Source organism: Harpia harpyja, chromosome 7, assembly GCF_026419915.1.
Source record: "Harpia harpyja isolate bHarHar1 chromosome 7, bHarHar1 primary haplotype, whole genome shotgun sequence".
Lineage (NCBI taxonomy): Eukaryota > Metazoa > Chordata > Aves > Accipitriformes > Accipitridae > Harpia > Harpia harpyja.
Window position 1 is genome coordinate 14,387,455 of NC_068946.1, and position 14,779 is coordinate 14,402,233.

Below are 14,779 nucleotides of genomic sequence, written 5' to 3' on the forward strand. Positions count from 1 at the left end.
AAAGATATCCCAGCTATGAGCCAGTACAGAAATGTTGAAGTGTAGTTGGCAGAAAAATTCAAACATTACTCCAGTAGGGTGAGAATGAGCAGTTTTAATACATCTCTGAAAATCTAATCTGAGACTTGAAAATTGTATGTTTATGGCACTGGTTAAAGTAGTGAAATGTTGTTAGCTTACGCAAAGATAATATTTAAGGCCCACTAGGTCGGTACCAAGGACAGTAGAAGACATAGGAGAAACTGAATTTCAGTCAAGACAACATAAATGTCTTTTTTAGATAACTGATTTTCCACTGTTCTTAATTGAGACTCACTGAGAAATTTGGGGATTTTATTAAAGGCGGTTGAAGACTGAGCCATTGTGTTCTCCATTTTTTTCCAGTTGGTTAAAATGCCTGTTAATGTAAAAGTGGTATAAAGTCAATTAGAATTAAGGAGAGTAAATAAGTACTTTCTTCCAAACCCTTTGATCCTTTAGCCCTAGAGAAGCCTGGCATAGAATTGCCATGGTAGGTGAATTTAGAAAAGAGAAAAATAAATTTGGGAGTGGTCTGAATTGCTTATGTTTTGCACAGTTTTCAGTTAACTGCTTTGTTGCCGAGAATCCAGCATTCAGAGATGAATTGAAGAGCAGCGGTCTGTAATACCCCTATACGTTACAGGGCCAGAGGTGATGCAGGAGGTTATTTAGCCAAGTCGTGTTTAAGGTTTCAGTATGTTCCCTGCCTTGTTTTAAGCTAATGCTGAGAACTTTCCGAGCACCAATATACTGTTTAGGTTTATTGTGGCATATGTTTAGGTTCATTGTGGCATATGTTAATCAAAACGTCCCTTTCCTGTGATGCTCCAGGGTTGCCAACAGGTAGAGACAACGTACAAACTGTTGCACAAGGGGCCATCCTTTTTCTTATGGATTTAACGGGCTTGCCATCCCCTCATCTTTCCTCCATCTGTTTTGTGGTGGGGAGAGGATCAGTATTCTGATTTCTAACACAAGATGGGAAGAAAGAGCCTCAGAGGCCTCACAAATCTTTGTAAGGGTCTGTCTCAGTGATAAATTGCAGGCAGGCATGAGCTTGTTCTGCTCAGCCTTTGAGGAGGGCAGATGGCAGCAGGGCTGCGTGACTGTAGTGTCTTATCTTGCAATGGAGGATTTTTAAATGCACCCTTCAGTTGTTAAGGCAGAAGTTGAAGATTTTTCAGTTCCCTTCTATTTAAAAAATATATTTTTAAGAAAGAGAAAACCTTTAAATTAATTACATACTGGCGTTTATTTGTATGGCATCTCATAGGTTACCAATTCAGTTATAGAGATATTTATGTATGCACATACTTCTAATGTGATTCAATTGGGTGGTGTTTGGATTTAACATACGCAAATGAGGCTTGCAGAAGATAGACTTGATGCTCCTACTGTGAGCAGGCAAGCCAATTAAGTGGTAACAGATGCTGAAATAGTCTTTTAAATGACACGCCTGCTTTTAAGCACTTCCTTTGGTCTTATTAAGGTTTGTGAATTCCTTTTTAAAAAAATGGAAAGCATTACTTCGAAAAAACAGATTTCCTAAGGGTATTGAACACCACAACGGTTCTACGTCAATGGCTGTGACATGAAATATGTTCTGTTGACATGCGAAATAGCTGTCGTTCCCCTGGCCCTTTGGACCAGGCTTTGGTTGTCCACTGAGATGTCCAGATGCTTTTGCCTTCAGTATCTTGTATCTGAACTCCATTCAACACCATCAGTTGCTGGTGCAACATTGAGTGTTTATAGTTAGTGAATATTTTCTAATTCATCACTGACGTTAAGGTCATTGTTGCACACACGGATCAACCCTTGAGATGAAAAGGGACCAGTTTTAAAGGTTTTGCAGAATATAGTTGTCATCCAAAGGATCTACTAGACAAATGAAAGGAACTTGGTAATGCTTAATAATGTTTCTTGGGGGCTTTCACAGAGGTCTTGCTTGGTCTTCAGCTCTATGGTATTCAAGCCACTTTGTAAACTCTGTTTAATATATACACCTCCAGTCTATATGTAGTTGTTTAAAATAGCTTTGTGGACCATAATTTTCAGATTACATTGATGGTAGACAGCAACAGAAGAGGTTCTTTTGAATTTCATTGTCAGACTGGCCCTTCCATGGGTTCTGAACCCACTGGACAGCCCTGCTCCCAGGAGGTTTTATTCTTCAGTATACTTAACAGAAGTAAGCGTGGCTTAGCAGGAACACAGACAGAGCACCTTGGGCTTAGCAAACAGGGCTATTATTTCCCTAGGAAGTTGTCAGAAATGCACTTGGGAAGTAGCCACTCAATGCGGTAGCAATCATGAAAGGGAGTTTAACTGAGTATTTGCATGGTAAGGAGGTAGAGATATATAATTACATATTAAATTATTCCCATGTACATAGGTGTCTACAGTCTCTGTACACAAAACATTCTAGCACAGATACATGCTTGAATATATCTTCAGTTTTTGTTGCATGAATATATTTGAAGTATCATGCATGCTTTGCTGTGTGGATGGGTTTTTGAAGGACCTCAGAGCTCAAAGAACAGGGGATGCGTTATGTGACGGTATGTGCTTTCAGGAATGCCTGCAAACTCTATTTAGTATACAATTTCATCTCTTTCAAGACCTCTGAAATTCTTGAACGGGCATGCAGACCAGTGCATTTTGCTCGAAGCAGCATAGGGTGTTGGATCCCAGTCCTCGAGCCATGTAATGTATTCCTGTTTGCAGAGTTAAATATCTGTCATTCAGCAAGCCCGAAGCACATCTAAACAGGCCCTTTGAGTTCCTGCGCATTCCCCAACAAAGTGATGAAAATAGCTTCAATGTACATGATTGTGCAGCTTAAGTCATGATTAAAAAAAAAAAGAGAAAGAAAAGTCTATTGCTTGTATAGGCAAGAGCAAAAAATGTCATTGTGTGACATGATGGGTTTGAGGTCTCTTGGCTTGCAGCGTCCAGGCTTCCTGTTTGTGAAACATCTCTCTGTGCTGCCTTCCCATGGTATGAGCAGATCAGGGCAGAGAAAGCGAGTTCTGTTTTCAGGAGGGATTCAAATATTTTTCAGTTTGGTTCTGTTTTGATTTCAGGTGATGATTAAACTGTGCGTGCATGTGGGCATTTATTGGTGCGAATGTCAAAGAGTACACGATGTGCGTGAATGCTAATGAAAAATACAACTGTGTAAGAGCCCGAAAAATTACTCTGTCTGTATGTACAGAGAAGTTTGGAATATAAAGCGGGTGGGATTAGGAAACCACAGTGAATCATACTGCTTGGTAAGAACTGTGGGTATAGAAAATTTTGATGTAGATGTTCAAATAAACTTTTCAGAGTTCTTTTGTAACAAAATCACGTAGAAAATACGATGCATTTTCCGGATGTTTCGTTAGCCCCTTATTTTTTGAAGGGTGTAACTTGTAGTGGAGTTGATGCCATGGATCTCACCAAACAGCCTACTTCTGATTTGAGCTTTCAAAATGTACTGCTCAAGGAATTGAATGAATTGGTGTAATTTTCAACTGGGAAGGGCTCATGTTGGTTCTTTAAAGAACTGTTTGTAGGAGAATATTTTTAACCAAGGTCTCCAAGAGTGCCTGATTATTAGGCAATGTAAAATTTCAAATATTCACTCCTTTTGACGAAGTGCTCACTTTCTGTTGTCCCATATTCTTTAGTATTTTGAAGAAGTAATACAGGGTTTAAATTCTGTTTATTTAAACTTAAAATGTAAGATTGTTTGATAGCTGTATGGCTGTCACCTGTACAGCTAAATCAGTCGTGCTGTTAATGTAGCTACTCTGCTAATATGCACAGTCTGGAGACTTCCTGAAGTCTGTCCTGATTGAGGTTGGTGAAGCTCCTGAGAAATGGCAAAGCTGGGCACAAGTCATTAAGTAGGAAAGATGCAGCCAACAAACTGGTAGGAGGCTTAGAAAACTCATTCATTATTTAATATCCTTAGCAAACAGACTGTAATTTACTTCCAGCAGCCTGCTCAAACAAAGCTATAAATTATCAGCTTCGAGAAGTTAATCTGGAAAGGTGTTGAGTACTTTGGCCCTATCTCTGCGAAGTATTTGGGTTGGGAAGCAGCAAAGCAAAAGGCAGAAGACCACCTATGCAGCACGGCTGCTGTTAGCCAGTTTAAATGTGTGGCACCAAACGTGCTCATCCTTTGGTTTTGTTTCATCTTTAGACTTTGTCTACTATGTCTGGGTTTTATTCAGTGAAGGAAAATTGTTCATTCGTGCTACAGTTGAGGGGAGTAACAACACCTATGCTTAGCTTCAAGAATATGACTTAGCAAAACGGAGCCCAAGTACACGCTCAAAATGATACTCATGGTTAAATACCTTCGTGAGTTAAGCCATGCTCAACAGGGTAATTCTTATACTGAAAATTAGGCATATGTTTAGTTACCTCCTGTATATTAGACTTCAGTGTCTTTTTTGTATGAATGCCTAGAAGGAGAAAGCTAGTACCAAGATCTTTTCCTTTGCACTGTTCCCTGCTAAGGTAACAGACAAGGTGAAGCTGCACTCGTTCCCTTTGTGTGTCACTGGTGTAAAGCTTCTCCCTTCTCTTTCCTTCTGTGCAGGAAGACACAGCACAGCTCTCTGGACCAGAGCTCCCCACCCCAAAGTGGCGTATCCGGCACCTACAATCACCCTGTACTGGGGATGTATGATTCCAAAGATGACTTCCCACTCAGAAAAACAGGTAGCGCTGACGTTGATTTTCTGTGTTGCCTACTGTCTTTGCTGTGACACTTGGTCCTCTTACTTTTTTTTTTCTTTTTTTTTTTTAAAAAGGGCATATTACCGAAAAGCTGTATTTCATGGCGTGATTTATTTAACAGGCACCCACTCCATCCTGCTCCCTCTTCATCTGTCACTGTATGCGCAGTGTTGGAGGGAGACTGGAGTTGCTTTGGGTGTGCGAACTTGCAAAGCTGCAAGCAGGAGACAGGGGAGTTGTGTGTCAAAGCTAATACAGAGATCTGGGTGTCTGAAGTCGAAGTATGTTTTGCTGAGTGAGAAAAGTACAAAGAAAAGTTCATTTCTTCTGGGATTTGCATTTTATATACAAGTTTATACTTAAAATAAATAAAAATGTTTCTGCCAGTCAAAGCGTCAGGACTTCCTGCAAGAGTTTTGGTTCACACCTAGACAGTTATTTCTCAGTTAAGTTTTTCCCTGCACAGTGGCTAAGCAGGTCAGTTATTTCTCAACTATATATTATGTAAACCAGGTTGTTTTGGTTGGCTGTGGTCCTCAGTTCCATATCGCATGCCTAAGCCAACACAGCCTCAGCTTCTAACCTGGCCAGCTTGTGATCCTCGGCTGCTTCCTTCGGGGAATAGCTGAGCTTCCATGAGCTTGTCCCAGTTTGGAGAGCAATGCTGCTCGTGTGGATGATGCAGACTGTGTGTTGGAAATCACTTCAGAATAGGAAAACAACTTTTCTGAAAAGATGGAGTGGAGGTAAGAGGAAAGCAGGGGTATGATTAAACTTCACACCTTCTGCTGGTGCTGCCTAGCTATTTCTCAGGTATGCTTTGAGGATCTTCAAACATGGAGGGATGAGTACCAGCAGTCACGAAGTGTGTCATCCTTGCAATAAGGAATGATGACAGTGTGTTAACCAAATCTCCCTGTGGATTTAGTACAGTCTTTGCTCAAATCGGCTGCCCTAAATCAGTTCCCAAGAGCTGGCAGCCCCTCCTTTTCCTTCTGGGAGGGAGGGAGGTATTCTCATGGCGCTTCTTCTCCTAATGGTTAGAAGTAGAGCAGGTTTTAGGTGCAGTGAATGGTTTAACACAATTCTTGTAAATTTGGGGGTTTTGATTCTTTCACCATCTGACGAGAAAAAAGTAAATCTCCATACTGCTGCCTTGTGCCTCTGGCCTCCCGGTTCCGTGCATTAAAAGACCTTTTTGGGAACTTCTCATTCTGGAAAATAGCACCTGGCCTGCTGGATGGATCTGTGGATGGATTCCCATCTGCTGTGCGGTAGACTTTTTTCCCGCTCACCAGGCACGATGGGTTGGGTGACAAGTGCCAAACACTTCAGCGGCACAAGAAGTCAGTAAAAAATTGGCAAGCCTTCTCCAGGATATGTGTTTTTTTCCTGGACGCACCCTGTACCTTTGGTGGTGGTAGTTTTGACTGTGCCCTTTCTGGAGGACTCCAAAAGCAGAGCTGGGAAAACTGGATTTGCTGAAGGGTAGGGCATCCTCTAATCTCCATTTCTAGATAATGAAAGACCAAACACCCCATTAGGTGCGGAAGATGCTACTGCGTCATCAGTGCCCAGGACAGCCAAAGTGATGCTGTCTGGGCTTTGGGACTTTGCCTTTGGTAGGGAAGGTGAGTGCTGGTGGATAACTGCCCTCAAAGGAGACTTCCTTCAGCTCTAAAGCCAGCGAAGCACAAAGATGTGCTTGGCATACACGTCTGCCTGGGAGGAGGAATGCAAGCCCAGGCTGCTAGTAGCCATTGCTGCCACTTGCTTCTCTTCTGATGAAGGCTTTCAGGCTCCTCTGGGAAATCGCAGTGTTTCCACACAGGGAAGCATCCCTTGGCACTAAACCTATTGCTTAGGGCCTGTGGAGAGTGTGATTCCAAGAGATTTTTTTGCTCTTTCCTATACCTTGCGAAACCAGGTGATCCATTTCTGGTGAGTTAGCATCCACACAGCATAAACGGGCTTTGACATGCTTCAAAACCTCCCTTGCTCATCACTTCAGGGGACCTTAATTGTCAGATTAAGTTTGAGGATCAGTCGCCCTTCTTGCTCTCAGTGTTGCGGAAGGGGATTTCTACAGGAGAGGGAAGGCATCTGCACATCTCGCTCCTTTGCTGCTTCCCAAACTGAGCTCTCAATAAGACTCTGGCTGAATAAAAGCCCTGTCAGACAGGATGAATTAAGGATGATAAATGTATCTAATCACATTATTAAAAATGGAAGTAACCAAAATCATTGTTGTTTTAAAACAGGAAGATGTTGAGCTGATTTTGTTTTTCCAGAACGCTGATGCTTGTTCTTTTTGGGCACCAGCATTAATCTTTTGGGGACTGGTCTGTGATACAAATGAGTTCACTTGCAAAGTTCAGGGGAGAATTTTTTTTTGTTGTTTTCTTTTATTTTCCTTTCAACACAACAGCACTTCAGTCTCTGGCACAGCAATATCCTGCAGAAATCCCATTGCCAAGAATGTTAAGTTGCTTGGAGAAGAAAGGCTCCTGAACAGTCTGGTGTAAACAAAAGGCAGGAAAGGCTGGGGCCCATCCTAAATAAAGTTCTTTATTACGGGTGAGCTTTTCAGATTTTTGGCACCAGGCAAAACTCTGGCTTTGTGTTTGTAATTTAAAACCACCATATCATGTAGTCCAATTTTATTAAATTTGATTAAATATTTGCAGTTCAAATAACAGAGTCCAGCACAATACAGTTCTGATTACCAGGGCTGGAATCTGACCAACATCATTGTTAGGGATAGGGTGACTTAGGGGGCTGCGGGAAGGCAGCTTGAATGATCATTTCTTCTAGGGTGCGTTTTCAGAGCTGGCAGCGTGTCCTGCACGTTGAGAAATTTTTAGGAAGAATAAATATGTCATTGCACTGGGTTTTGAAAATACTGCCTTTCTTTACTCTGATGTGGTCACAGGTTATCCCTCTGTGCACACTTGGAGATAACTTACTAATCTAAAACCCACGTGTGAATGTCATGAGAGAGACCTGGTGAATTGGCCACACTCGCTTTGGTAGAAGGAGATGTATGCATGAACGATGTCTTAAGAGTGCTTGAAAACGTTCAGCCTGGGAAACAGTCAATGCTTGCAACACGCTCCTAATGCATCCTTGTCCCCTGAAATCCTACCCTGTCTGATTTGCTTTGCTAAATTACGTTCCAGTTTCTTGGCCGTTCGGTTTCTGCATGAAATTGTTTTCCTGTCAGGCTGCTGGCTGGTGCAGTTACTAATTGCTTGAATCCTGTTCTTAGCCTGGCTGGGGGATGCATTTCACTCACTTCCCTCTATCTAAACACTTTGGGACTGTTCCTTTTTTTAACTGAACTAAGAACAGTTTGGTTGGTGCTGCTCATGCTTTTGCTGTTAAATAACTGGATTAGCACAAGGACTTTTATTTCCCCTTTTGAGTAGTTTCCTTTATTATATATATGTTTCCTTTAGTGTACGCTTTTTGTTGACAGCAGTTGAGAGGGGAAAATATAAGTGACCTTTTCTGCTCCCAGATCAAGGTTGGTGTCTTCCAAATTTAATGAAGCTTCATTATGTGCTGTACTGGGACCCTGTAAGAAAATCTCTGGAGAATCCTTTCAGAATGATTTTAGTCTGGGTTGGGGCAGTCTGTTGTAGCTTGTTTTGATAACCCTAAGAGTTGTTTGTCAACAGCTTGCTTGGAGCAGCAGCTCCAAGTTATTTTTAATGTAGCTTTTCAGTTCTGCATTTCTAAGGAATACGATGTCCTTACTTTCCAGGAGCAAGGTTGTTCATGGTGTTCCCTGCTTTGTGGAATTTGAGCAGTGGACATATTAAAACATGCTCTTAATTAGAAAGTCAACACAACCACCGTTATTGAGGTTTGTAAAAGACTGAAGAGAATAATTTAACTTTTTAACATGCTTTTCCTCTTGCTTACATGGAGTTTTTTTGTTTGATTTTGTTTTGCTTTTACATCCTGTGCAGGGCTGGACCCTGTCCTGTTGGACACTAGCTTTCCCACTTACTCCTGCATAGAGGTAGGATAAGGATTCCTTGTGTTCATTGGGACTTGACAGCTAATCAGGATTTCTAATGAAAGCCACAGCATTTCAATTAGTTGTTGTTAAAATCAGGAGAAGTTTTGCCAAACTCAGCACCTGCTAGAGTGTCCTGGCCAACACTCATTCAGCTCGCTGGGCTTTATGAACTGGAAACATTTCTCTGTATCTATATTTAAACCTGACCCCAAAGTGAGAAAACCAGCTCATTTCTTTTGAAGTACTCGCAAAAGATACTCTCCAAAGTTCTAAGTGTAAAAATGGCTGCGTCTGTAGGACCGGTGCACGTTATGAAGCAGGCTCAGATCTCATCATGGTTTTGCTCCTGCTGTTGGATAAAGCAAACCTTCCCCAAGAGAGTTCCTCTCCTTTGACCCTCCTCGTGCCCACACGGGAGGGGTCTGTGCCTTTGCTGCAGCTTAATTCCCCTGCCCTGGGCTGACTGCTGGTCTTTAAACCTTTCTCCTGACAGATCTGTCAGGGGAGGTGGGATTTTTGACAAAGCTGCTGTTACCAAAAATGCGCTACTGTTTCATTTTGTCCTTTTTTTTTAATTTGTGCTTCTCAACCCTCTGGTGTTTGCCAAACCGCTGTGGTTCGTTGCACACAAGAAGACCTCCTGCATCCGTCAAGAGCAATGGGTGGCTGTTTTTTGGTGTCTTTGGCTCGGTCCTTGGGCTACTTGGCCCATGGCTGCTGCAGCCATGGTCACTGTTCTGTGAAGCATCGCTGAGGCTCTGGGTCCTGGCTTTTCCTTTACCTCCAGTGTCACAGCTGGCTGGAGTGGGGAGGTGAAGATGAGAAGGATGTTGATGGACATGAAGATTTTAAGGAGGCAAAGGATTCCTGTGGTCCCAAATATGTTTTCACTGCAGAGCTGTGGGATAGCATCTCGGGGTGTGAGTTTGCACTATTTCCAAAGCTAGACTGAATTGAACGCTAGACTGGGAGCTTACAAAGACATCTTTGGCAAGTATATGTCTCTGAATTTCCTGCCTAGATAGTAAATGAGCGTGTACGTGCACGTGCCTGGGGAGAAATGACAAGTAGAAAGTGTGTCAGACCCCTCTTTTCAGCTCCTTTTCTCTGGGGACCAGGGAAGAACAAGTATCCTACCTGAAAACCTGCCATCCCAGCAGTGTCTCTTGCCTTCTGCATAAGTCACGACAGAAGAAGGAGAACTGGTTGTAGGTCAAGTACAGTGTCTTAGGTCTTGTGGTAAAGGAAAAAAAACCCTGTCCTGAACCTTCACAGCCCACACAGGTTGAGAACTGGCAGGAAAGGTCCAAGGAGAAGCTTTTAGCTCGGCGTTGTCAGCCCATGGCTTATGCGCCCCTTTGCTGCAGTGAGTTCGCTCAAGAGTGAAGGAATGCAATGAAAAGGAGACCTCTCCTTGTACTTGTCTGTATGTGGTGCAAACGGGCAGAATCTGGCCCATCTGCCACTTGGAGGGCTGCCCTGGCCAGTGGTTTTCCTGAACTTCACCACCATTTGCGACCTACTGCAGGAGGAATCTGACCAATACATCGCCCGTACTGATGGTCCCGGCAACCACTGCAGCTTCCAGCTCACCAACCTCCTAAAAGAGATAGAAAAGGTCGATGTTGTTCTTCTGGCTGAATCAAGCATGAGCAGATGGGGAACGACAACTTCTTCAAAGCCCCAGCTTGTACTTACATGCATGATGCTGAGATGTACCTAGGCTGCAGGGTCTCAATCACTTGCTGCCCATTCAGAGCTGGCCATGAAACAGGCAGCGTTGTCCTTCCCTGCCTGCACGTCCCCGCCAGGCACCACAAATCGGAGCTTGTGCACAGTGTATGCTCACTGGCTCATGATGCGGAGCCCACAGGCTGGCACTAACCATCTCATGTTTGCTAATATTCTTATTTTTCTGTGCAAAAGAGAGAAGCCCGAGAGAGGAAAGCATCCAGCATCCCATGATGTTGTTGGTTTCCTCACAGTATTGCAGAAACACAGAGTTGTTTGAGTATTATTTGCATCTAAGCAGGTGAAATTGTTCTGAACTTACTGCATTGAAAAGAAAGAAAAGGGAAAATGAAAGGATTTGTCAATAATTAAAACGCTGCATTTGTCAAGAAAGGCATAATACCTCTCTGAGTTGGTTCTGATTATTGGAATGTTTTAAACGGTTTGTTTTATGACAAATATTGTTTAGAGGAAAATAGAGTAGGCTGAAATCCTGGTGCAGTGTGGGAGTATAATTTAGAGAAAATCTTTGAGCTTTGTACAGCATGGAGTGTCACTCAAGTTCAAGAGTGTCTTTGCTTTCCCACCCACGTTGTCCTTCCAGCTGACGTGGTCAGAGGTCTGGCTTTCCTGTCCCAGGGACCCACGCACTGCCTCGGGGTGTGCTCTGCTGAGAGGAGGCACCGACCTGCATGAGAAATCTCTATTGTTATAAATACCCCTTCCTGCTCCAAGTGGAGGACGTCAGTCTCTCTAATCCAAAAATAACTTATTAAAGACAAAAATTACTTTATTACTGTGATGCTACAAAGTAGCTCTTCAGACCAGCCCATTGACATTGCAGAGAGCAGCAACAAACCAAAGTGCAGTTGGAGGACCAGCAAATGCTTGCTTTAGTCCCTCCATTTCTTCTGACAATCATGTCTTAATGCACACTGGGCAATTCTTTGCTCCCATGTTTTTCTTCTGCACGAGCAGCTAGGAACTCTGTTCTGTGGGCGTTCCTCTCCAGTGTTGAGGTTTGCCTAGAGGCAAAAGGAGGGGACACCCCCTTTCCTTGCTCACGGCTCTGATAAAGCAGGTGCACTTTTGATGTGAGAGCTGGAGGTGCCTGTGGGGAAAGCTAGCACTTCCCATCAAAGCACTTCCTGGGGAGTACTGTCAATGGTGCATCGAAGGAGAAACCTCTTCCAGTAGAAGACCAAACAAAGTCTTCTGGTTTAGTGTCACCTTTGGGGACCCATCCTTCTCTTTCTTGGTTCTCTCAGCTCCACCTTTGCTTCACAGGGACTGCCAGGAGCGTGCACAGTTTCACCTCTATGTGTGCGTGTATATGTATATATATATAAGCCCAGGTTTGTTCTGGCCAGAGCTGAGACACCTGGCCTTTGGGCCACTGCATCTAGCAGAAAGGGGAACCAAGTCTGAGCTAGCAGAGCGTGATGGGTACGTGTTTGTCCTCTGTGGGACAGATTTGACCACGAGCACTGTGTGAACAGCATCCAGACCAGTAACTTGGAGCGATTTCTCCAAACTGACATGCAACAGCGAAGCCCTAAGGAAACCGTGTGTCTCTTGAGGCATGTCCTGCTGGCTTTCTCAGCGCATCATATCCCTCCTGGCCCTCAGGAGTTTGCAGCCGTGTGTGACAGCATGAGATTGTTTTTACTGGTTTTATGTTTCTTTGTTACAGTTCCTTGGAAGAGCACCCGGGGCAGGAGGAGGCTGGAGATGGGGTCGGTTGCTTCTTCCCATAGGAGTAGCCCAGCATCAGGCAAGGGGAGAGCAGATGCTTGTGGGATAGGGCAAGGAGAAGGGGAAAAAAGGCAAACTGCACAGAGCTGGCAGGGCAGGGCATGGACTCGGTCGTCACAGCCATGGCAGGAAGGTTTCTAGGTACAGAACAGATGGCAGCTCAACAAGTGCTTGGTTGGTCCATGAGACTCATGAAGGGTGGAGGGTACAGCACCATGCGTGTTTTGACCCACCTTGGACTTTTATATATTAACAAGTTGCATTTCAGTAAAATTCAGTGTAGTTCTTGAGTTTAAAATGCCTTTAGGGTTTTTGGGGAGAAGCTCATTTTAACGTAAGGAGACTGTCCCCAAAAGTTGTGGCCACTGTGGGTCACTCACTGGGGTCTCCTCGGTTTTGTAGCTGCTCCCTGCTCTCTTGTTCAGGCAGCCGGTAGCTCCCTCTGCTGCAGTCACTGCAGCTTTTTGGCTGCTGTACAGAAATTGCATGTTTTTCTCCTACTTTCTGTAGAGTTCAGTGCTGTTTTAAATGCTTTATTGGGGAAACTCACTTGGAGGATCTCATTCTCTCCTTTCTATTCCTTATCCCCTTCCACGTGTCTCTTATCTTTCCTCTCAGATAATATTTTGAACTGTGCAAAGCTGCTGTCTTTGTTTAGACTTTGGAAAGGGAAGGACAGAGATGAGATGTGGCATTTCCACGTGCTTGTTTTTCTAGTCTAGTTTTGGCTATTCATAGCGAAAACCTTCGTGGTGCTCCATTACACTGTGATTTTGCGTGGTTTTGTAGTCAGGCAAGCAAATGATAATGAAGCTGTAAAAAGTGTCAACATTGTGTGCTCAGTTTAATGGGTGTTAAAGTCTTCTTTCTACTGCTGAGATGCTGCAACTACTAAAATTCAACATGAGAAGTGCCAAATATTGGACTTTAATAAGTTGTCATTTTAAGGATACAGTCTTCCATAAATAGCCCTTCTACAGACCTCTTACACAGTACTCATGCCAGCACAGAGTTAGGAGAAAAGGAAGAAAACCCAGCAAATATCTTTATCTGTCCCTTTCTAATCATGTACCTATGTTCCTAGACGTATAATTTCAGGTGATGCCATCCAACATGGTACCAAGATCATAAAAAATAGTTTGTTTCTGCAGAAGAGCAGGCTGTCTTGTTTTTACTCTTGTTTTGCTTTCTAGTTTGGTTGGGAATTTTCTACTGCCCACTAGGTACATTTGTGACGGACCATATTATTCTTGTCCCCCTCTATGCTGATGCCTACAAGTATTGACAGTCCAGAACATTGGCTCACTTGGCCTTCAGAGGTGTAACAGTGAAACAATTTTCAATGTTTTTGCTTGACTATAGGTGAACTTTGCCATGTCCAGCTTTACTAGGTCTTCCGGACTAGATAGGTCATGATCCATGATTTTTGGAGAGGAGAGACCACACCATGCACACAGAGGAGCAGTAATGAAGGTCTGGGACAGGGCCAGGCAGGGAGCAAAGAAGTCACAGAGTGGGGAGTGAATGCTCAGTTGCAGAACCTGTGGTCTCTCCCGCTTAAGCAAAAGATAATTTTTCTTTATTAAAATTTTGGGTTGTGCAAAAGGCTAGTTTCAGACAGCTATCTCTCTCCCTCTCCCACGTTTACCCATGGGGTGACCTGGACGTTAGAAGAGAGATAAGGTAATTGTGTTGGCCTTTGCCTGGCTGGTGAGACTTACTATGAAGCTTAAAAAGAATAACAAAAGAATAACAGCCCTTCTCAGTCCCCAGCTGCCAAAATTAAGATGTGCAAGGACTGGGCTCAGGGTTTTCACGGTGCATTGTTTGCTTTTTGTCATAAATGTGGATAGGTAATGGGAACAGGGCAAACTCTGCCCAGGACTTTGTGGGTTTTGACTTACATAGACTTAATGTCAGATTAGTTCAGCAGCTTAGGGGATGCAATTCTAGGAAGAAAACAATGAGAATGACATAAATGTTGAAGAATTGGATTACATGTGTCCTGCTGCAATAAATGACGTATAAGAGGGGTAACTTAGGTTTGAGCCTGTGAAAACTAGGGAAGCTTTTGGCTTATATTCTAGTTATTAATATACTCAAAGGAAAACAAAATATTCTGTGTATAAATCCTTATTATAGGCCAAATTAAGTATGTCACTGCTTAAGAAATCCCACTAGCTTTGTGGAAGCTGACTCAGACTTGGGCATGGGCTTCATTTGTTTGCTAAACAGAATTAAACTGATTTTTTGATAACTTCATGGTGTTTGTTTGAAAGATTTCACCTTAAGATGTAGAAGACCAGTAAGTTTTGTAATTTAGTCTCTAGTTCTCTTAAGTTTACGCTAGTTAGCAGTGATGGGGAGCAAGCCTTTGTTTGGGCATGTTGCCTGACAGGTGAATATTGGGAGATTTTCAGTGGAATTGGTGTTCCCGACAGAACACTGAACCTGTGTTGACTGTCTAGTATTAATAGTTACGTGTTGCTTGAACTAATATTTCATACT

General features: G+C 43.2%; 1 protein-coding gene across 9 annotated transcripts in view; it reads left to right on the forward strand.

Moving 5' to 3' along the window:
* Positions 1-14,779, forward strand: part of HDAC4 (histone deacetylase 4) — a 265,136-nt gene that overhangs the window by 162,169 nt on the left and 88,188 nt on the right. For all 9 annotated transcript variants that reach the window (XM_052791434.1, XM_052791431.1, XM_052791428.1 and 6 more), the window contains one exon: positions 4,619-4,740. In XM_052791434.1, the coding sequence (XP_052647394.1) occupies positions 4,619-4,740 (122 nt within the window). The remainder of the gene's footprint in view (positions 1-4,618; positions 4,741-14,779) is intronic.